Source organism: Xenopus tropicalis, chromosome 5 (genome assembly GCF_000004195.4).
Source record: "Xenopus tropicalis strain Nigerian chromosome 5, UCB_Xtro_10.0, whole genome shotgun sequence".
Classification (NCBI taxonomy): Eukaryota; Metazoa; Chordata; class Amphibia; order Anura; family Pipidae; genus Xenopus; species Xenopus tropicalis.
This window is the reverse complement of record NC_030681.2, coordinates 68,954,852-68,979,273: the sequence shown is the minus strand read 5'-3', so window position 1 is coordinate 68,979,273 and position 24,422 is coordinate 68,954,852. Positions and strand designations below refer to the sequence as shown.

The 24,422-nt window shown below is 37.1% G+C and overlaps 1 protein-coding gene across 9 annotated transcripts in view; it reads right to left on the bottom strand.

Moving 5' to 3' along the window:
- Positions 1 to 6,840: 6,840 nt before the first annotated feature.
- The window catches only part of lama2 (laminin subunit alpha 2), a 337,794-nt gene continuing 320,212 nt past the window's right edge, over positions 6,841 to 24,422 (bottom strand). For 8 of the 9 annotated variants that reach the window (XM_018094209.2, XM_018094210.2, XM_018094213.2 and 5 more), the window contains 10 exons: positions 21,306 to 21,482; positions 19,686 to 19,857; positions 14,744 to 14,803; positions 13,516 to 13,628; positions 13,186 to 13,375; positions 12,730 to 12,885; positions 11,919 to 12,072; positions 10,969 to 11,099; positions 9,027 to 9,249; positions 6,841 to 7,177 (listed from right to left, as the gene is read on the bottom strand). In XM_018094209.2, coding sequence (XP_017949698.2) covers positions 7,020 to 7,177; positions 9,027 to 9,249; positions 10,969 to 11,099; positions 11,919 to 12,072; positions 12,730 to 12,885; positions 13,186 to 13,375; positions 13,516 to 13,628; positions 14,744 to 14,803; positions 19,686 to 19,857; positions 21,306 to 21,482 — 1,534 coding nt within the window. In that variant the 3' untranslated portion in view covers positions 6,841 to 7,019. The remainder of the gene's footprint in view (positions 7,178 to 9,026; positions 9,250 to 10,968; positions 11,100 to 11,918; positions 12,073 to 12,729; positions 12,886 to 13,185; positions 13,376 to 13,515; positions 13,629 to 14,743; positions 14,804 to 19,685; positions 19,858 to 21,305; positions 21,483 to 24,422) is intronic. The other variant, XM_018094212.2, reaches the window with a different exon arrangement.

Sequence of the window (24,422 nt, the reverse complement as noted above, 5' to 3'; positions counted from 1 at the left end):
ACAGACTTTGGTATATCTATGCATATTGGGCATCAAACTGTTCAGTAGATCTTAGGTGTTCCTATTTGGGGTGATTTGCTATTGTACGCAAGAAATTGTGTGAGATAAATGCAGCAAATTGCAACATTTTTAGGTGATTTTCTGAAATGTCATAAGAACCAATAACTTTAGGAAAGCTTTGCAGATTGGTACTTTGTTGTTGAAAGGACTCTTTACCCATGTTGGATTTGTCAGAATGTGTACTTTCCAAAACTATATGGTTTTCTGGGGGTCTTTGTATAGTTAGGGGAAGTTTTGGCACATAATATGCTGTCAGGGGGCTCTGTATGCAAAAGCTAAGTTGGCAGGCGAGAAATCCATATGCGCTATTTTCATTTTGGGGTCAGTACACACCACAGACTTTGGTATATCTATGCATATTGGGCATCAAACTGTTCAGTAGATCTTAGGTGTTACTATTTGGGGTGATTTGCCTTTATCTAATCTTTATCAAGAAATTGTGAGAGATGAATGCGGCAAATTGCAACATTTTTATGCGATTTTCTGAAATGTCATAAAAATCTGCAAACTTAGGAAAGCTTTATGGCTTGGTACTTTGGAGTAAAAAGAAATGTGTACCCATTTTAGATTCGGGGGAATGTGTACTTTTCAAAAATATATGGCTTTCTGGGGTGAGTGTACTTTTTTTTAGCATTATCCCACATAAAGGATGTAAATGTGTTGATTTTGCAGAAGCTGAAATGACAGATCATATGGGGGTATGTTCCCATTGGGGCCCCTACATGCTACATATTTAGGTAAACCTATACATATTTTGTATCAAACTGTTCTGTGGACTCCTGGCATTCATATTTGGGGTGTTTTATTTGGTTACTTTATGACCTGTAGGAGGTCAAGAGGATAAGATACTAAATACTGGAAGCTTTGAAGCGATTTTTTAAAAATAATTTTGATAAAAACCAATAATTTTAGGAAAGAATTGCGACTTGATAGTTTGGAGTAGACAGACAGTTGTGCTAGTTGTGCCTATATTTTCTGGGATAAACCTTCTGTTAGAATTTTTGGCCTTGAAATCTAAAGTATGCAGTTTTCTGAAGCAGTGCTTTGGAAATTTGGTAGTGTACTGCTGGCAGTTTTGACCTATACAAGTGAGAAATCTCCATAAAACTATATACAGTGGCTTGCAAAAGTATTCGGCCCCCTTGAACTTTTCCACATTTTGTCACATTACAGCCACAAACATGAATCAATTTTATTGGAATTCCACATGAAAGACCAAAACAAAGTGGTGTACACGTGAGAAGTGGAACGAAAATCATACATGATTCCAAACATTTTTTACAAATAAATAACTGCAAAGTGGGGTGTGCGTAATTATTCAGCCCCCTTTGGTCTGAGTGCAGCCAGTTCCCCATAGACATTGCCTGATGAGTGCTAATGACTAAATAGAGTGCACATGTGTGTAATATAATGTCAGTACAAATACAGCTGCTCTGTGATGGCCTCAGAGGTTTTCTAAGAGAATATTGGGAGCAACAACACCATGAAGTCCAAAGAACACACCAGACAGGTCAGGGTTAAAGTTATTGAGAAATTTAAAGCAGGCTTAGGCTACAAAAAGATTTCCAAAGCCTTGAACATCCCACGGAGCACTGTTCAAGCGATCATTTAGAAATGGAAGGAGTATGGCACAACTGTAAACCTACCAAGACAAGGCCGTCCACCTAAACTCACAGGCCGAACAAGGAGAGCGCTGATCAGAAATGCAGCCAAGAGGCCCATGGGGACTCTGGACGAGCTGCAGAGATATACAGCTCAGGTGGGGGAATCTGTCCATAGGACAACTATTAGTTGTGCACTGCACAAAGTTGGACTTTATGGAAGAGTGGCAAGAAGAAAGCCATTGTTAACAGAAAACCATAAGAAGTCCCGTTTGCAGTTTGCCACAAGCCATGTGGGGGACACAGCAAACATGTGGAAGAAGGTGCTCTGGTCAGATGAGACCAAAATGGAACTTATTGGCCAAAATGCAAAACGCTATGTGTGGCAGAAAACTAACACTGCACATCACTCTGAACACACCATCCCCACTGTCAAATATGGTGGTGGCAGCAACATGCTCTGGGGGTGCTTCTCTTCAGCAGGGACAGGGAAGCTGGTCAGAGTTGATGGGAAGATGGATGGAGCCAAATACAGGGCAATCTTGGAAGAAAACCTCTTGGAGTCTGCAAAAGACTTGAGACTGGGGCGGAAGTTCACCTTCCAGCAGGACAACGACCCTAAACATAAAGCCAGGGCAACAATGGAATGGTTTAAAACAAAACATATCCATGTGTTAGAATGGCCCAGTCAAAGTCCAGATCTAAATCCAATGGAGAATCTGTGGCAAGATCTGAAAACTGCTGTTCACAAACGCTGTCCATCTAATCTGACTGAGCTGGAGCTGTTTTGCAAAGAAGAATGGGCAAGGATTTCAGTCTCTAGATGTGCAAAGCTGGTAGAGACATACCCTAAAAGACTGGCAGCTGGAATTGCAGCAAAAGGTGGTTCTACAAAGTATTGACTCAGGGGGCTGAATAATTACGCACACCCCACTTTGCAGTTATTTATTTGTAAAAAATGTTTGGAATCATGTATGATATTCGTTCCACTTCTCACGTGTACACCACTTTGTATTGGTCTTTCACGTGGAATTCCAATAAAATTGATTCATGTTTGTGGCTGTAATGTGACAAAATGTGGAAAAGTTCAAGGGGGCCGAATACTTTTGCAAGCCACCGTATATTTGGTATTGGCATGTACAGGAGACATGGGACTTTCCAAATCAGTATTTTCGTGCATAAAATAATTTTTGTTTCTAGTATGTGTGTTTATATTATGGAAAATTTGATTTTTTTTCATTTTTAGACATTTAGAAGCCTATAAATTATTACAGAATTAGAATTACACAAAAATTCTATCATATTTTGAAAGCTTAGATTGTCCTGGGTAAACTAAAAGTTCCCCCGAGGAAAGGCCCCTAAAGTGAAACAGTGCAAAATGTTCAAAAACTGTCTGGCAATACAAGTTCCGCTTTGATCAAAACAGCTGGCAGTGAAATGGTTAAAAGGGGAACCTCATGTGTCCTATAACCTTAAACATAATGGTAGGGCTGTTTAATCAGTTGCAGGTAATAACCAATACAGCTTTCAAATGTATATTGTTTAGCTTCCCTTTTCATGAGCTTTTGCAGTAGCATTTAGGATTTCAGAGTTCATGTGGAAGTGGGAAAGGTAAAGGGGGCATTCCGCCAGGTGATATCTGGGAGTCACCTGGGGGGCCTGACAAAGAGACTCGAAATTGTATAAATTTGGTGGAGGAGAATTAGCCACAGCTATCAAAAACCTAGCAATAGGGAAAGCACCAGGACCTGATAGGTTCACCACTTTTTTTTACAAACTGCTGCAAACGGAACTGACAGACCCAATGCTACAAGCTTTCAATAATATAGACACTAACCCCTGCTCCCCATCGGTTATGTTGGAGGCACATATTTCACTAATACACAAACAAGACAAAAGACCCACTCTCCAGCTCAAGCTATAGACCAATCTCTCTTTTAAATGTAGATATTAAAATTTACGCCAAAATATTAGCCGAAAGGCTAAAAATCCATTTGCCATACTTAATTAACTCAGACCAGGTGGGATTTGTCCCGGGTAGGGAAGCCAAAGATAATACTCTTAAAACAATATCAATAATTGACTATGCAAAAAACAAAGGGATACCCATGCTGGCCCTGTCGACAGACGCGGAGAAGGCCTTCGACAGGGTCAGCTGGGTTTTTCTAAGAGAAACTCTTTCACAGATAGGACTAGGCCCAAAAGCAGTCCAAAGAATAATGGCATTGTACAATAACCCGCAAGCTAGAATAAAAGTAAATGGATACCTTTCAAACCCAGTACAAATCCGTAACGGAACCAGACAGGGTTGCCCCCTCTCACCCATACTATACGCACTAGTTATGGAACACCTAGCTAATGCCATTAGGGACAACCAAAACATAAAGGTGGTTTATCTGGTGTACAGATAAAGGACACAAATCACAAGGTCGCTTTATATGCAGACGATCTCCTAACTTTTCTTACACAACCACATATCTCCCTACCCTCCCTCATGATGGAATTTAAGGAGTATGGGAAATATAGCAATTTTAAAGTCAACCTAGACAAGTCAGAGGCCCTGAATATCTCATTACCAGTTCACACACAACAGATTCTGCAGAACAACTACCCATTCAAATGGAAAAAGGAAGCTATAAAGTACCTGGGAATCCACCTTTCAGCTGATCTTTCCAAACTTACTACACTCAACCACCTACTGTTATTAACACAAGTTAAGCTAGACCTGAAAAACTGGCAACTACCACACCTGTCCTGGTTTGGGTGAATAAATTTAATTAAAATTAATGTATTACCCAGGATACTCTATATATTTCAAACCCTACCAGTTGACCCACCAAAAAGATTCTTTAAAGAAATAAAGAAAGCTCTGACCTCTTTCATCTGGGCAGGCTCCAACCCCAGAATAGGCAAAAAGATCTTAACAAGACATAAATTAGCGGGAGGGTTGGGTCTCCCAAACCTAGGAAATTATCTAAGAGCAGTCACATTGGGGAGGATTGCAGAGTGGTTTCTATACAAAAATGACAAGATATGGATCGAGATAGAACAATCCCAATTAGACAGGCCAATACAGGGACTTTGGTGGCTGCAGCCCTCTCTGAGACCAGAGGGACAGAACCTACCAAAAGTCAGTAGAGACACTTTACACCAAGCTGACCGGTTAAAAATGCCCCATTCCTGATCTCCCGTACCTCTCACCCCTATTATTGGTAATCCCAGCTTTATACCAGGTATGACAAAAGGGACTTTTTTAGGCAAAAGATATAATGAAAACTTTGCCTGCTCCGAAGTGCTAAGGAAAAAGACACTACTTCCTTTATCAGTGATATGCCCAGAGGAGCCAAATTCCTTTTTGAACCAATTAAAATACACACAATTAAAACACTGGATCTCAGAACCGACTAATAAGCTAATATGGGAAACCCCACCCACAACATTTGAGGAATTATGTACGCAAACTACACCCAGTAGGCATTTGATTTCCAGACTGTACAAACTATCTGACCCTAAAGAGAAATTTGCCCCACCCAAATACGCAGGTAAATGGGAAGAATCCCTCCAAACTGAATATTCGGAGGAACAATGGCAAACATGCTTCTACTTGACACACAAGTTCTCCACTGCCTGTAAAACCCAAGAGACCAACTACAAGATAATCTCTAGATGGTATAGATGCCCAGAAATTCTGCATAAAATCTATCCAACTGCCTCCAATATATGCTGGAGATGCAACACAGAAGTAGGCTCTCCCTTACATATATGGTGGTCATGCAGACTCCTTAGTCCTTTTTGGCAGGAAGTCTTTAAGGTCATCAACAAACTTACGGGAATGAACATTCCAATAGACCCGAAAATAGGACTACTATCTATGCTCCCAGGGTCAGCCCCCAAATATAAAAGATCACTAATAGGGTTCTGTCTCGGGGCAGCCAGAGCGGTCATCCCCAGACATTGGAAGACAACTGATGTACCCGGTATACATGATTGGATGGCAGAAATGGGGTATATTATGCGCATGGAGGAACTCCTGACCAGTGCGCAAGGGAAGCATGAAGCATTCGCACAAACATGGGCAGCATGGGTGGTACACCTGGAATCTTACTGAGGGAAAAGCTATACCACGAACTAGGGGCAAAAACATATGTAACAACCAAAACTAAGGTAGAATTAAACAATAGGAGCGGAACGGCTGTGCGACCTATCAGGTTTTATTCTTCTATTTTATTCTTCTATCTCTTTCTTTTTATATATTGTTAAAATGACTTAATTTTCTCTTTGAATGATAATGTTTTCCCATCCCAACCACATGTGATGTCTTAACAGAAGGCTAATAGTAACTGTTCCAGAATGGTAGCACATCATGATGCAAATCTCAATATAGCGGACTTTATATATCCAAATCGGTTTCCCTATGTAGACATCAGAAGTACCTACCCCAGTGACGGGAAAGAGACAGCATCCAACAGGAACATACAATCTACGGCCTTGTAAGCTATAGCATAACAGGTACCCAGAGAAAAGTATCTGGGGCCTGTGTGGACACATTACGTCACACGCGCCCCCTCTTTCTTTCTCTCCCTCTACTCCCCCCAATTACGTAACACAAAAGTGAGAAAAAATGTCTATGTTAAAGTAGTAAGAATTTACTGTCAGCCCAGGAACAAAGACTATGTCTGTAAAAGAATCAATGCATCCCCCTCCCACCCCCTGTCCCCTTTTCCTTTCTGTATCCCGTTCCCTACTGTTGAAATCAAAAATAAAGAATATATAAAAAAAAATTTGGTGGAGGACTCGCGGTTCCCCTTTGGGGTAGTGGGTTACTATACATGCCCTGTCAAGTGTAATGTGGAGGGTACCTGCTCCACCAGAATGAAACCTGACTGTCCCTATTCCAGTTCAATAGCAGTATTTAAGGTTGAAGGGTTTGGGTTTATCAGATAAGGACCTCACAGTTTCCTTCCTGATGCCATGATGCAGTTCTTTCCTTTTTCAGCAAGCATGGGCTTTCTATCAGGCTAGAAAGGTAACCCTGCACCCCTGCACTGGTTTTTTAACCCCTTGGGTGACATGCCTTCCTTTACCCATAAACTTACCCCCAATCTGCAGGATCCCATCTGCTTCTACTAACCCATAGGTTCGCAGGCAGTATTCACTCCCTGCAATAATCAAACAAAAATTCCCTTTTTGATAATATAATTATTCTTTATTCAACATATTTAGTGAATAACATTCAAATATAGGATTAATGATGAGGCTGATGTTGGCATGGGTGTGCCATGCTTCCATGGCAAGTTTGTGCACTTTCCAGTACACAATAATGTGATATGTTTGGGTTAATTATCAAAACAAATTGTGTTAAATTCCTGGGCAAGTTAATGGCTGCACTCCTTCCAGCTCCAGTGCCTTGCTGAAGTTAATTTCCTGTGGTTTTGATTTCCCTTTGGTAAGTTTGAGATCTCTGATGCAACCCTTAAATCTCTCATCAGTGGTCAGGCCAAACTGACTCAGTCCTTCTGTAATACATAAATGAATACAATTAATAATACACTTTATATGAAATACTTTGGATAAAAATGAGTGTACAATTACAACAGTACTTTCCATCTGAGCAAGGAGTTGAATGTTATAAATAAGATTGTAGGATAGGACCCAAAAGCAATTAGAGATCAACCTTTACACACATTTGGGTCCTGCAGTATTATAGAAAGTTTCCTCTCTAGTGATGAGTGAATCTGTCCCATTTGGCTTCGCCGAAAATTTTGTGAAACTGCAAAATTTGCGAAACCCGTAAAATAAGGCCCTTAAAAAAAAATTGTCGTGTGTGTCAAAAAATTACGCTCACAGCAATTATTTTTTTTACGTGCATCATTTTTTTTTATGTGCATCATATTTTTGGACGCACAATGAATTATTTCCCGGGCAAATTCACCGCAAATCCATGCCTGCTGAAAAATTTTGCTCATCGCTATTACTCCCTTTACTCTAACTAGAGGGGACAATTGCAGATCATCCATTATCAGTACTGGAGATATACTTATTACCACTCCATTCCAAAGCCTACGTGATTGTGGGAAGCCATGGTTTTACAATGGGATCCAAGTAATTACATTGGACCTGTGTTTTGTAGGAATATTGGTTGGTCTCACAGATGTGCAATAAGAGTTCAGGTTTACAATTTGCAGTTATTGTATTTGTTTCATTATGTAGTAAAATAATTGGGATAGTCTAATGAAAGGTGCCATCATTTAACCATTTTGACTTGCTTTGCCTACAAGAGAACATTTACAGAGCTACAGTAAATACACTAAGACTAATTTATCAATACTGGGCAGATTTGCCTTGGGCAGTAACCCATAGTAACCAATCTGTGATTCAGACATATTCAGACAGCTGCAGGTAGAACAATGAATGTAACAATTTGATTGGTTGCCATGGATTACTGCCCATCGGCAAGTTTGCCCAGTGTTGATAAATGACCTCCAGTTTCTGCTGTTAAAATGTAATTAAAAAACATGAAATGAAAAATCATTATGGCAACTAATGAAATCATGCATAGTGATGGATGGCAGCATGAAATTCAGCTGTTAAAGAAGAATATATGCATAAATATGTATTTTATGCATAAGATACCTTCCTGATGTAGATATGAACATTTCCATTTCCTTGAGACATACATTGCATACAAACTGGGAAGCAATATAACCCCTTCGTCTCTGGGGTTGGAAATTGTACTTTTCCCTCCAAGACAGTGGAAGTTGAGGGGGTTAGGAGTGTTCTGGCTATTAAATTCACCACCCAGTATGTTAAAACCAGCAACTCTTCAAATGCAGTACATTTTATTTTAAAAACATTTACGACTGTCAATAGATGTTTTTATGTTCTGTTCAGTTGTTTTCATATATAATGCAACATCATTAATTTGAAATTGTGAATATTTATGGCCACAGTTTTTACTGAATTTATATATGTCCTTTTACAACCATTCATTTTCACAATCCACTCTCCACCTCTGTTTTTTTTCGGTAAGCCTCACAACTAGGTTCACAAACTGTTATGGGTTATGTACATAATATACAGTATATTAATGTGCTTTGATGGTTGATAGTTGCCATACTGCTGTTACTTATTTCCCCTATTGGAAGAATTCTCTACTAATTACAGAACTTTCAAGTCTTAGGCCCATACAAGAGAAATATGCTATTTATATTTACTATATTATGTTTGCCTACTTGGAACTATAAGAACTCACTTTCTATTATTTGTTTCACACCTAGTACAGTTTTGCTTCAGATTTTGTACTGATGCTTCTTGGGGGGGGGGGGGGGGCAGGGCATTTTATTGTGTCAGAAAAAGTCAACTCACCAGGATAACCCCCAACATAAACTGGATCATTTGTATCTGCAGAGGTGGATGCAGAATTAGAGCTACTTGCTTCTACTTTGTTCTCATCGACTATCAGCTCTAAGCGGTGCTTAAGTTTGCTTGCTGACACTTTGTGCCACTTCCCATCACATAAACCACCTGGAAGCTCTGGTTCATAGAATGCTGTAAAACGACCAGCTCCATTGTCTGCATGGAAAAGAAGCTAAAGAAAAGGAAGTAATTAAACATTGAGAAACTGCAGGTATATTTCCAAACAACCTCTTCATTTCAGCTAAATGAGTCACAAAATCTGTTCAGATACAAAGAGGAAGTTTCACATCATCTTTCCATGAAATTTCAAAAGAGAAAAAAAAGGATATTGTACAGTGCTCTTCATAAGTAGATACATTCCAGTATATACTTTGCAATTAATAATAGCACAGATGGGACCATGGCTTAAGCCCATAAAAGCAAATTAAAATGGTCTGGGTAAGATTTGGGATCTGTTATGGGGTTTTCATAATTATGATCACCATACCTTAAGTCTGCTAAAAACATTTAAACATTAAACTAGAAAGGGAAGTTTGAGAACAAACTTCATGTTAGTTTGAAAAACATGGAGTCACTGAATAAAATCTCATGAGCTGTTGTTGGCTCTAACCAGTTTTTCTAACCTTGGATCACAGTTATATAGTAAAACCACTGTGAAAAGTTTGGGGACCCTGGTTTTAATAGTGTCTGAATGGCAGCAACTTAAATTTCCCCACTGAAAGTCAATGAGTGATTGGGGGTTGGTGACTTCATCCACTTTTTTTACCTGGAACTGCAGTTACCCAATGACTAACACTGCAAAGTTTAGGGTTCCTAGGATTAATAGTTAAAGAATGGCAGCAGTTTAAATTTAAACCAATAAAAGTCAATAGGTGAATTGTGATTGGTGGATGGTGGGTGTGCCCACTTTTTCTAACCTTGAGTTGAAGACACCCAGTGACAAACTGTGCAAAGTTTGGGGACCCTGACATTAAACATGTGAGAATGGCAGCAGTCAAAATTTCCCCACTGAAAACAATGAAAGAAATGCGATTGGCTTTTGATGGACCCGCCCACTTTTTCTAACCTTGAATACATAGTCACCCTTTGACTGACTCTGCAAAGTTTGGGAACCCTAGCATCAAACCAATAAAATTCAATAGGTGAAATCTGATTAGCTGTTGGTGGCTCTGCCCACTTTTTCAAACCTAAAACTGCAGTCCCCTAGTGACCAGCTGTGAAGAGCTGAAAAGGAGCCAAAAGGTAATATTGGCTGTTCTGTCCACTTTTGGGCATCCAACAAATATTATATTTTCATTCAGGCTGACCCCAGGACTGTGATTCAAGTTGGGAAGTGTATCCTTAAGCCTCAAAGCTGTAAGATTAGCAGCAGTTTTAATTTTCCCATTAAAGTGAATGGGTGAACTTTGATTGGCTGTTGTTACTCCTCCCACTTTGCGTCAGCCAACAAATGTCACATTTAGGGTGGCCCCCTGATTATGTTATACAAGTTTGGGGGGTGTAGCTTCAAAGCTGTAAGAGTGGCAGCAGTTTGAAAATCTTCCCTGTCAAAGTCAATGGAAAAATCGGGGGGGGGTTCGGAGCAGCGCCACAAAAAGACGGAGAGCGCAATCGCTTAGAAAAGCACAAGCAACCTGCTCAGCTATAGGGCGAAGACGTGTGGAGAGTTTGGGTGTTGTACCCCTAAAACTGTAGGAGGAATAGCGTTTAGAAAATGGGGGGCTCTAAAAATAAAAAGATTAAGAAGCAGCAGAATAATGGATTTCCAAATAAATGATCCTAGACCTGTTTTCGCAGAGAATATGGCTACAAGCCACAAATTGCCAGTATTTGCTTGTTTACAGCTTTTAACAGGGTACTTGGCCCCGGGTGTGGGACTGTTTGTACTTACTTTACCATCCACTAATTCAATGCCCAATCCATCCATCTTTTTGCCACTTATTCCAAGAATAACTCCATTTGTTTTTGATGTACGGAACTCCAGCTCTACAAGAAGATCCATGCCGACTTTAAATGCTCCAACTAAAAAAAAACAAAATTTTAAATAAATGTTTAATACAAAACAAAAACTTACAATGTTGTGCCAAATTTGTTGGGCTTAAGTAAATTATTTTGCCCTAGAAAAGCAAGAAGGCCTAAGGCAAGTTTGGCAAATTGATTATTATGTATCATGGGCAATTAAAATATATACTAAATCCAAATATGTGACTTTCCCAGGGTCCCCCAGCCTACAAGTCAGATGTTATATCTATCCCTATCCATGTTTTCTGAAGACTAATTATCAGATTTTTTTAAAATAAGAAATGTAGGTAGAAAATTAGTTAAGTTAAGTATTTTAGCAGAGTTATTCTGCAGGAAGAATGGCCAAACTTCCATGTGGGTGCGGCACCCCCACACCCGTCCCTTTAATGGTGGTCTTATGCCTTTAAAAAAAATGGGTGTTGGTTAATGGTCAGTCTTCTCCTTCACAAGCTGCAAGCGGGGGAGGATTAAGCCTGTAGAACCAAGCTATGGTCTTGGCAATCTCTCTCTATAAAAGCTGAAGGCATGGGGGTTAAACTAAGCCCTCTGACTCAAACCAGCCCCCAGGTCAAGAATGGCTACTGTGCACGGGAGTGCCAGCCTTAGAAAAATGTGACCAGAGGTAAACAGATAGGCCCACCATACGGGGTTTACCTTGACGTGGTATGGTGGCTTACCAATCTTATGATCATAATTTTTTAACTAAAAACCCCTGTTTTTTACATGCACTAGCATAGATAATTTACTTATGAAACAGGGGACCAGGGAATGTACATTGATCAATCCCCCTCTCTTTTTTGTATGTAGGTAGAAAATTACCTGCTTTTGCAAAGCCTGATCCATGAAAATATGTTCCCTTTTCAGGGTTTACAAAGCAAGAACCAACATTATAGCTGGACGTTGGATTTTCTAGGTCTGTATGCCCTTCCACCATTCTGAAATTTCTGATGCAGCCATGTATACTATGCAGCACCTAAAGGATAAGGAATTGAATTCATTGTAAACAAAGACAAAACTTTTCACATTCAGTATTTTGTCAAGCAATTTTATGAGTATATTTTAGGACTTCCTTTTTGTGCATGTTTTTAATTTATGTTTATGAAACACAGACACTGCATTTTTGAACAAGATACAGCATGGACTTTATATTTCAAGCAGAAGCAAGAGTCTGTCCCCTTTTATATATACATTTATATACTAAATAAAATATAGTGAAAAATGCGTTCCTATTAAAGAGATACATACATAATATTATTTGTTACCCTATTATTTATATTATAGTTGTCCATGCATGCTTTTATTTCATTTTTGATAATGTGAATTTGTGACAACCACCCCCCTCCAACGTGTTCTTTCTACATTTGTTGTTTGGCAGGTGACTGGTGCAGGGGGTACATTTAACATTGTGTGACTAGTGAACCCCTGAATCCAACTGAATGCTATGTCGGCACCAGATCTCCCCAAGGCTCTGTTGCCCATGTAACATGTACATCGTGCTGGGGAAATAAAATAGGGTTTAGTGTCTGGCACAAAGTAGCAATACTTGTACCTAAATGTATAAACATCACTGTAAATATGTGATATAGAAAACAAAAACATTTAAAAAGTACAATTTGCAATGCTGACTTACTGGACCAATTCTTTTGGTGGTGTAATTTATAGGCAACCCACCAACATAAAGCATTCCAACCACATCAAGGATATCTGCTTTCTTTGGACTCACAGTGGAGTTACTAATGTTATCCACAAAAAGATATGCTGTTTGCTTTGTCCTGAATACCGTTATCTAAAGAAGATACAAATACACATTAATGCATTGCTGGGTCAGATATATGTTCACTTGCTGTCCCTTTTTAAAAATGGATAGGAAGCTTCCAATTCCTTAAAAATGTATATAACTGCTACAGAATGAATCTGATAATGCATGAAAAAAATTAAAAATTATACTATGTGCTGTGCCAATTGTAGACTCGTAAATGTAAACCAGGGCTTAGTTATAAATGGAACTTATTTCAGGCATTTTTTTTTTTTTTTTAATATTTAGGTCTCCACTATTTCTTAAAACTGATTCTTTGACATCACCTACCTTGTGCCAACTTCCATCATTTATTCGAAGAGGAACCATTGTGCTGGTGTCACCACTTCCGAGATCATATCTAAAGTGAGCCATTCCTTCTTTTATCTGAATTGTAGCAAAATCAGCATGGTTTATGCGAGCCATGTAGAATACTAACCCAGACTCTGCTTCAGTACGAAGCTCAAGTTCAATGGAAAGTCTGCAATAAAATAAGAATTAATTACCCCCTTTATATTCCTCTTTAACACAAACATTTGTTTATGTTATATTCTTAAGAGGAATTCATTATCATTTCAAAAAGCTAAACAAAGTTTAAAAAAGGACAAAGTTTTAACTTACGTGTTTTTCACTTTGGTATCATCAAATGCAAATGCAACATGACTGTTTCTGGAGAGTCCAAATTGTTTCCCATTCTTCAATATTAGTGGATCTCTGTCAGCCGCACATCCACCCTTTGGGAGAGGAACAACAAGATTTTCTAAATACATGATAATAATCTTTCCTTTTATGAGACTGCCAATAATATATATACAACTACAGTTATATAGCGGTTATTCAGATACAAAAGGTAATCATTGGTTGTTCCAGGAGCTGAAGGGTTTGCCCTAAAATAGGGCTAAGCTACTAGTTTCATATCCTGAAAGGTGGCCAAACACTTAAGGGGAGATTTACCAAGACCCGAACGCTCGTAGCGTTAACGCGAACGCTCCGATCGTATTCTCGCAGATTTTTTCGCGCTCTGCGTCTGTTTACAATGGTTCGGTATGAAAATTCCGGGACTTTCGGATCGCCAATACGATATTATCGTGACTAATATGATTTTTTTGTAAGCATTTTCGTGATACTTCAGAAATTTTCGTTTCCAATACGAATTTTTCCCATTCGGGATTCAAACTCGTGTTTTGATAAATCTGCCCCTTAGTGAACTATCTGACCACTTGGCCAGCAGGCTGAACAGACGAATTTTGCATGAAGGACCATACACGGTATGGCTGCCTTTCTATTGATCAGCAGGAAGCAATGAAAGCAACTTCCTCCTGTGCTGATGAACCACACACTGACAAATATGGTGCATCAGTAGATCAAATCCTGCCTGCAATCCTGCCTACCGTTGTGTCATCAAGTTTTGCTCACAGTAAGGAGATGGAGTACGAAGAAAAGATAGGTCTGTTCATGTTGTCCAAAGGGAGGAATAACAAAGTCAATCATTATCTTGCAATGCATGCTTCTGTGAACATGACAAGTTCCTTTTAAAACTGAAATGTAATTGCTAGCACAACATTTTCAAATTCATTAATCCAACAAAAAAATATGGATGGCTGTCTATAAATTGTTCCTTTACAACTGATAAAGAAAAGTACCATCTCATATTTTATTCAAAATGACAGAATAATAATAATGCATGCTAAACAGAAGTGTAATCTGAATAAAGGCCAGTTTAAGCAATAGATTTAACCATCAAACAATAATATTGACTCTGGTGCGGCACCATTTGAATGCTAAAACTATGAAACAAAGGAAGTTAACCAGTTGAGAACTGATAAATGATGGTAACGTGAAAAGATACCGTTGGGGTCTCATGGTCATCTGTTATGTTGGCACTCTTCTCGTCAGTGGAGTCAGGCTCCTAGGATTTAGCAGATAAAAGTATGCAAAGCAGTTGTTAGAGAAGCAGACTTAGTATGCCACAATCATGACAAATGTAGCCATTGTGAAAATATAATCATCATGCTTTTTTCCATCATAGAACACTGACAGATTTATATTGTTTAATAGCATCCCTTGTGCATACATGCTCTTCTGCTGCTGAATATGGAACTACAAAGCTAGCTGCTGCCCATTAAAGACAACTGAAAAACAGATCGCATACACTTCAAAGTATATTCATTGCAAGACAACTTGTTGGTTTAAGGGGAAGTATTTCCTCTAATATGAATGTATAATGCCGTCCAAAAACAGGTTATGCATGTAATAGAACTCTAGCTAAAACAAACATGGGCACTGCCGTTTGTGGCAGATAATAAACACTAAAGTTATTTCAACTGATACTATTATTGGTTTTGTGGCTTTAACTTTCACTTTTTTGATCTGTGAGTAGGTAAATCTATTCCATGAACTGTAAATGAACTGTTCCATAATGATTTGTGTTGCAGACATAATTGTAGTATTTAAAATGGGATAAATAACTTTAGAAATGGCAGATCTTTTATTTTTAGCAGCTGGATGAACTCTGCAGCCTATGTAATTTTATTAAAATGCATTATAACACAACTGCAACTTTCACATTATCATTTAATTTATATTTGTATGTGTGATTATGTGAACATTTCATTTGACAGGGCATATTGCATCCTTATTTGTGTACACCAGCTGTTGTAGAACTCTCACTGTCTCCCTACCAAGGTATCTAGCACATGGGTCCACAACAGCTGGAATGGAACACATTGCCTGTCTCCCTATCAGAGCCATATTTCAAAACACTTAAACTCAAATTTATTTTTATATGTAATGTTCTTTATGTTTTAAACATATTAAATGGCTGTTTCCATAAACATTTGATTGTTTTAGAGTCATTGTTATCAGCAATAACCTCCTTATGTATGCTGGGGTAAGCAAATATAGGTTTTAAACACTGTTCCAGAGTGATTTTGGCCCAGGCAAACCTGTTGTTCAGGTTAACTGAGATCAGGGCTTTGGCTGGGCCACAAAGGAAGCTGATCTTTTGTTCTTGAGCCATTTTAGTGTTACATTGCTTTGTGCTTTACATAATTGTCTATCTTAAGGTTTATCCTTATGCCAGTATTTATTTATCAATTTTGAAGTTGAGAAAAAAATGCAACAAAATGCTTCCATTTTTTTTCCACTGTATTTTTTTTCTCGAGTTCTAGCATATATAAAAAAAATGTGAATGTACTATTGTGATTTGTCAGGGAAAAAAGTTCCCCTCAAATCCACATTGTTCCATTCATTTTTAAAAACATTAAAATTGCTTAAAATATTCATATACACTTCCCATTGACTTCTACAGAGACTTGGCAGCTGAAGTTTTAAGAAACTGAACTCGAGTTTATTCATGGTTTTGTTTTTCAGCCTTGTTTTTCTCTCAGGAAAAAAAGAAATTCTTGCAGACTGAAACAGATTTTGCAGTATTTTTACTTGTATTTTGTACCATCCATTCTCTCTTCTGTTTTAACATGCCCAGTCCCTGCTGATGAAAGCCCCACAGCATGATGTTTCACTGTACATAAGATTCTACATGATGATTTGCACTACATGTTTGAAGTTTGACCAAAATTTCTATTGTGGTCTTACCTGACTGCCAAAATGTTCTGCAACTCAAGACATGGTTCTTTCTGAGTAATGGCTTCATTTGTGCCACATCACTATTATGCAGAGATCTTTTTATGCTTGACCTACAGTATATCTAAAGAGAAGTAAGGTGGTGGTAGGATCATACGCTATTAAAGCGTACTCGCAGTATGATGTGGAGCGGCTTTTCGTGCACAAGGTTGAGGACACTGGTTATAACAGAAGAAGAATGGTTGGTTCAAAATACTGTATACATTAATTACTGCAAAATAACTAATTTTAGTCTTATAAAAAAATGGAATCTTTAGAGAAAGGTCATCTTTTTAGCAAGAATATTATACCAAACACAAAGCTAAAGAGATACTAAAGGGTGAATGTTCTGCAACAGATCAGTCAAGGCCCTGACTATATTCCATCTTATAATCTATGGTGCTGTTTAAAAACCTAGGCACATGCATCATCTGACTAACCTGAATATGGAAAATATCTACCATCTATAATAATGGAAAATCGGTCCTGAACAGAGTGTAAATCTGATGTACATGCCCCAAAAGACTTAAAGTTGTTATTGCTGCAGAAAAAGTCCCCATACTTTCCCCATTTAATATTGTTACATTTCTATTAAGGTGCATGGGAATCTTAGTAAATAACAGAGGTACCATAATTAAGGCAGTGCACTGAATCTTTGGACATGTATAAGACAAGGATGTATTTGTTGATATTTGAAAATCATGTTGCCAGATAATTTAATAGTGTATGTATTTCTAGCTTTAAATGTCACTTCAAGAACACAATTTTAAATCAGGCAGCCTTCAGAGACCCAGAGTTTACAGGACACTTGCGCAGTTAGTGTTGAGATGGATTGTTGAGTCATAGAGTATCTATCCCTTGCCTGGCATCTTCACTAATTTCTTATCACCACTTGCATGCAATGCATCATCATCATCATTATAAGGCTTGATATAGAGTTGCTAAGAGCTGTGGTGATCAAGGTGCAAGAATATGCTGTGCAGCTTTTTTAAGTATTGCAAAATATAGCAACTGCAAAGCAAATTGAAGACAATTTCTAGCATTGCTTAATGCTCAGAAACCAAGCTCTGCTATTTTTGAACCACAGGCATTATTAAGCAAGTAGAACATAACAGCTTGTATTCATTAAGAAAAGGTAAACAATACAGAACATAATGGTACCCAATGTATCAGGAAACATTGAATATTCCATATAGTACCATATAGTGTTGTATGGCTTAGCCTTACTTAAATAAATATTGTTCATGCAACATGGTTCACAATGCATTGATGGCCCACCATGATTCATTTAGCTTTGGATCAGTTTTAATTAAGCAACAAAGAAAAAAAAAATATACTGTGACAATTTTTTTATGGGTTTAACAAAAGACACAGAGTTAAATCAGTGCATCTTTTATATTCTACCCATGACTGTAGTGCCTGAACTTTAACAAGTAAAAGTCAATACATGATTTTTTAAAGAATGTGAAATTGACACTGTGATTGTTCATTGGGTTTTGCATGCAAAATGACTGTTAAACAAAATTACCTTAAGCAAATTCCCCTTTGGCATTGTACAACCTATTGTTTTAGCTTATGTTGAAAAAAGAGAAATTCTGATTCTGGGACAACCCTTTTGTGCATGCCTTATGTACCCACATATTTCCCTTATTTTGCCATTCTCCTTTCCTTTATTGAAATATGCCATGTGGTACAATATTTTAATCATTTCTGTAAAGCCCAGAAAAATGAGCCTAGTAAATTTGACCTACTTCCTTTATTTGTGAATGTATTATATAATACATTTTACTCATGTTCTATATCCACAAGGAACATTGTTATTTAGACTCCCTCCCATGACTTCACTTGTAGATTTTGTTGGTAATTTGGGAACATAGGTGCTAAACTGTACAAGTGCATTATTCAAAAACAAGCAATCTGCTTTTTATTTTGAACAGTCTACTATAAATTAGAAAAGAACATTAAGAACCTAACTGGTAACTAACGGCAACTCCATTTGTGCAATATAGCACTTATATTTCTAAATCTGCCCTTTAACCCACATCAGTTCTTAATTATATTACTAACGTACCAATGCCATGTTTGTTAGGGACTGGATATAAGAAATTATTTATCCTTATAATTCATTTATAGTATTGTAATATCATTTGCTAGGTTTCATACTAATTGTAACATAGGTGAAAATAAATCTATAACTGTTGCATATTACCCTGTTCAATTACTATCTAACATATTGTAATACATATCCCTTCCATGTGTGCAGCTGCCTAATATAACTGAATTGGTTACTATTTTCTTGCAATAAATTGGCTGTTCCAGTTCTCTCTGTAACCTTTGTTAGGAATATTGTTGTCAGTATTGCTGCATCAATTACTTTCTACCAGAAAATCTTTGTTGTATGTAAAAATTGTTGTCATTAATATAAATAAATTGAGAAAGTTTGTACCAATTACTGTATAGAACAGAATAAAATAACCGGAGAATAACAATTAAGTATTATGTGGGGTGTTAAAGTGTAGTTCTAATGCTGACCTACATCCTATAGAAAAGAATAGAGTTCAACTTCTCTGAGCAGTTAAACAAATTTAGACAAACTGACACATTTATCAAAGCAAAAATCAGTTTCATTGATGTGTTAATTTGTTAAACACTTTCTGGACCAGTGAAAAAAATGTTATTTACTTGTAAAAGAAAAATATTGCTGGGAATCCCAGCACATCTGCCCCTAAATTATTAATACAACCAGAAAATGACATTCTTCTACCTGAACAAATATACTAGTATGTCTGAAGTTACATAGATTCAAATACACTTGACACTTTTCAATATATTATTCATTGTCAGTTAAAAGAGCAGTATACACCATATTTCAACATGAGCAAAATAAATAGAACTTGTGCTTGACAGACATTCTGCTCATTACATTCTGCCTATTTCCTTGACAAAAAAATGCAAATTTCTCATTTTTTTTATTATGAATAATTATTTAACTTTAAAATTAACCAATGCATTGCCACCTTCTCACCAGCATACAATTCATTTGGCTTTAGAAACAGGGTTGAATTTATTTTATGCAAACTAAGTTTCTTTTTGACAATGATAATTAACTAGTGTTTTCACTTTAAACGGTAGCTTACTAAGTCTTGATATTAACCTAATTTATTACTTACAGAAGGAGGAACAGGATATGGTGTTGCAGTAGGTAAAACTAATGATTGAGTTGCATTTTTATCCCTGTCTCCATTTTCTTCTGGATGTGTTGGTAACCTGTCTTGCAACAGAGTGGGACACTGACCAATATCAGCATTCTCAAAAGACACAGGCTGAGCGAAATCCATTGGCCTATGACAAAAAGGTGTCCATGCAACACAGGTATTAGTTAAAAGAATTTGCTTACTTGTCAAACTACTGTCAAACTACTTGTCAAACTAATTTATCTTGCAGCTCTCCCACATCCATGTGATTAATATTTTTACTTGAATATATATACATAAAGAATGGGCACCCATTCATCAATAAAAAAACACTTTAAACTGTTTCAGTAGCAGACGAATGACCACTGGAAATCATAGTTCAATTTATGAATTCCCCTTCTGGAATCATAACAATAATATATAAAATCAGACTTGATTGGTTTCTGGCTGGTGGCTATTACACATGTAGATTAAAATAGGTCCTGGGCAGAAAGCCAAGGATGCAATGCTAGGGGGCACATTTACTTACTCACGAACCGGCCGAATGCGTCCGATTGCGTTTTTTTCATAATGATCGGTATTTGGCGAAGTTTTTCGTAGCCGTTACGATGCGCTCGTATTTTGTCGCGACTTTTTCGTAGCCTTCGTGCCGAGTACGAAAGATTCGGATTCATTCAAGCTTCAGTATGGTGACTTTACTTGGGCCAGGTTGGAGCTGCAGGGTGCCATTGAGTCCTATGGGAGGCTTCCAAAATCATGCTAAGTCTGAAAGTTTCGCCCGCCGCTTACTAGCGCTCAATACGAAAAAGTCGCGACAAGATACGAGCACATCGTAATGGCTACGAAAAACTCGTGTTTTTTCGCGCAAATGCTATTGGTAACGAAAAAGTCGTGACAATTTCCGAAAAAGTCGTAAAGGCGCAGAAAAAATCGCAAAAAATACGAAAAAGTCACAAAATGTTCGTTTTCCAATCGGATTTTTCCAATTCGGATTCGAATTCGTGTCTTAGTAAATGTGCCCCTAGGTGTAGTGATATGTAGTTGGTGAGAAAAAAAACAAACTTCTGTAGATACAGAATCTTTTTTTATGTGTAGTGAAGGTTTATTTTGTGTGCCTGTAACCACATTATAGTTTGTGTTGTATGTGACCACTTAGCGAAGAATGTAGGAAACTTAAAATATATTTTGATTTTGCCCTGTAAAGGACTAGAGAAGTATCAATCAAGTCAGAAACTATAATGTATACATAGCTATGGGGTTTTCTTGCACAATGTGCAACAACTGTTGCATGGGCATTCAGTATAACAGGGGTTCCCATACAGTGACCACATGTTTGGGCCCAATGAACCATAAGAATAAATTATGAACGCAGAAAAGAATGGACATATTACAACTTTGACATAACATATGGAAAATACAACATACATACTGTATATACAGTAAAATACTCTGCTGAATTATGTATTCATTTTGGCAAGTTGGCAACTAAATATCGAACTTAATATCTAGTTTTCCTGAAATATCTGAATCTAGAATTCAGAGGTTTGTAGAATTGTATAAGTATAGTTTAGCAATAAGAATTGCACAGTATCTTACACAGCATTGACAAGAAGGTTCCAAATGCATCCTTCAAATGGCGGTACGTTTCGGAACGGTAAAAACTGTGTATCAGAATCAATGCCTCCTACAAAGAGCTTTTTCACATCCAATGATTGGCTAGATGGAATTTTCAGTGTCTGAGTCTTATCTTCATCAACCTGAACAGTAAACAGACTAAAAAGAAATATGAAAATTAGAAGACATCTTAAACCAAATGTAAATCAATCTAGACAATCACAGGTTTTTCTGTCTTCTGTGGCAGGAACAAGAATTAAATGGATTTTTCTCACGTTATGGGCCAGATTCAGTTAAGTGAGGAAAAGTAATCTCATTGTTTATCAAGTGAAAACTCACGGATGAGATTCAAATCCAGGAGAAAAAACTTCTCATAATTCAGTTCCAATTTTTTTCCCATAGACTTCAGTAGAGTTTTTACAGGATAAAAAATGAGATACGTTTTTTTAATTGAACTTGCATCTGAAATTGAATCTCCTCCAGTTTTCACATGATAAACCTATTTAGAACTGAATCTGGCCCTTTGTTAAAATACTTATTTTATGCCATTTTCTTAAGGGCCCAAGTGTTTGTTAGGGAACATATCTAACAAATAACATCATGAAAACAAAGGAGCTATAACATACAGTAAATGTGGGATAAAGTTTTCATGATGGGTTATAAAAAAAATATCCCAAATTTGCAACATCACATAGATCACCATTAAATCCAGTAAAAACTGGAAAGAAAGGTTACAACTGTGACTGTCTTAGAGAAGGATGTCCACTAAAAATGAGGTAAGGAGAGCTTTAGTTAAAGAAGCAACCAAGAAGCCAACTGGGAAACTGTGAGGGTGCTACAGAGGTCTATAAAGAAAATGGGTAAAGCAATCCTTAGGAAAACAATAACTAAAATGCTTTATAAAGCTGGGGTCTATGAACAAAAGGTGAGATGAAAGCCATTAGTAAAAAAATGTCAAAGCCTTTTTGGCGTTTGCTAAAAAGGATTTTGTAGATATTAAACATTTGGGGAAGAGAGGTTGTCTTGTCTGATTAGACCTAAATATAACTTTTTGGCCTTACTGCAAAACACTACCAGTAATGTAATAAAAATTATTAACTCTGCCCTCATCTAGTAACCCATTGCAACCAATCAGATGTTTGCAACCAGTAAACGGTACCTGCTGGTAGGTTGCTTAGGGTTACTAGACAAGTAACAAACTTTAGGCTATTTATTAGTCCCCTACATGTGGTGGAAAGCCAACAGCTCATCAACCTGAAAACACTTCCAAACTCCATATGAAGAAACTGGTTAGGACTGTGGCAAGATGGACGCCAACCACAAAGCCAAAGCTACACTAGAGCGGTTGTAGCGGTGGCTCTTTCAAATGTTGAAACAGGTGTGTGAATAAATTTGCAACCAAAAAAAATTCTCTATTTTTTTTGCTTTAATTAAAGGGGAAGTTAACTTTTGAAATGTTGCAGTACATAAATAACCATATTTAAAAAATAACGTGGTTTCATTAAAAAATACTTAAAGATATTTAACTGAACATGTACTGCTTAGCTCATCCTCACTCACTCTCAGCTGTAACCAGCTTACTACCCCTGCTGTAAATGATGACCCTGCACATATAATTTTTTTTACACCCCATTGACTATTTTGCCCTAATGTCTTATCTGACATTCTTTGTCTTCTCTATTAAATGACTTTTCTTCCTTTTGTTCTCCACTCTCTCCCTATTCTCTCCCTGCATGTAACTTGTATGGTCATCTCTGCAAGAATTGAAAATAGGTGATATTTTATTCATGATGCCTGTGTCATAAACAGAACTTATTAAAGAATGATATATTCTATATATATAACATATATATATATATATATATATATATATATATATATATATATATATATGCCAAGAAAATAGAAAAACAACACTATGACTTGTTCCTATATATAAAACAAGGAACAAGTCATAGTGTTGTTTTTCTATTTTCTTGGCATATAATAAATGTTGTAGATGAAAGCTGAACAGCTTTTCCATCATGTAAGCCTTGGATAAAATTGCTAGGTAACCTGATTAGAGTTTGTTGGGTTTAGCCCAGCATGGAGTCTACATCTGCATCATTGGTTATTTCCACATCCAAGCTGTTTCCTTGTAGTTGAAAAAAAAATGAACACTTATTTCTTTTATTTCTTATTATTGCAATAGAAAATAGAAACATATTGGACTGAAAATTGGATCAGTTTATCTTCTGAGAGAAATAATAGAATATAATCTCTTTATTAAGGAGATGTAATTGTATTTCTGCCCTCCTCTTACCATTATAGCTCAGGAAAACAGTTTGCATGGAATAGAATTCTCAAACTTAATTATGAATAAATACTGAATGCAGTGTTGATTGGATACATTAAACAAAGAGACACATTTATCAAGGGTTGCTACATTTTTATTGAGCTGTGCTTTGGATATCTTACTATTACATATGTCAAAGGATTTTGGGACATTGAAATGAATGTGAAAATAGTCCACATGTAGATGGAATAAAAAGCAAACCACTAGAGAGAGTCATGCTCAAAAGGACCTCATTTACTGGTATGTGCAGTACTAGGACAAATACGTTAATAAAAAAATGCCATAAACAACTTCTTATTTTGCTTTATACATAAAACATGTCATTGTCCCAGTGTAAGGTACAGGACTATCTTTGTGGACAGAATTTTAAATAAAAAATGTTAAGGGCATGTGCCATATCCCACTAACTTGTTGCCATATGGCCACAGACACAAATTTTGCTCCACTGTATTGGCACAGTTATGTTGGAATTTTGTAAAAAAAAATTGGAATTGTTGGTAGAAAATATGGCAGATTTTAGCCATGTTTTTGAACTTTGCACAAAATTGAAAATGGGTGTTAAAGGACATATAAACCCTACATGTTTATACCATGTATATAAGTTTGGTACATCTCCCCCATCCAAACCACACCATTTGTACTGCATATAACCCCTCCGTTCACCAGCATCCTCACATTTTCCAAAAACAAATAGCAGTTGTCACCTGGTGGTCACATCATCAGTGGCATTTACATCTGCAGACAGAACATTTGTGCTTCAGTTC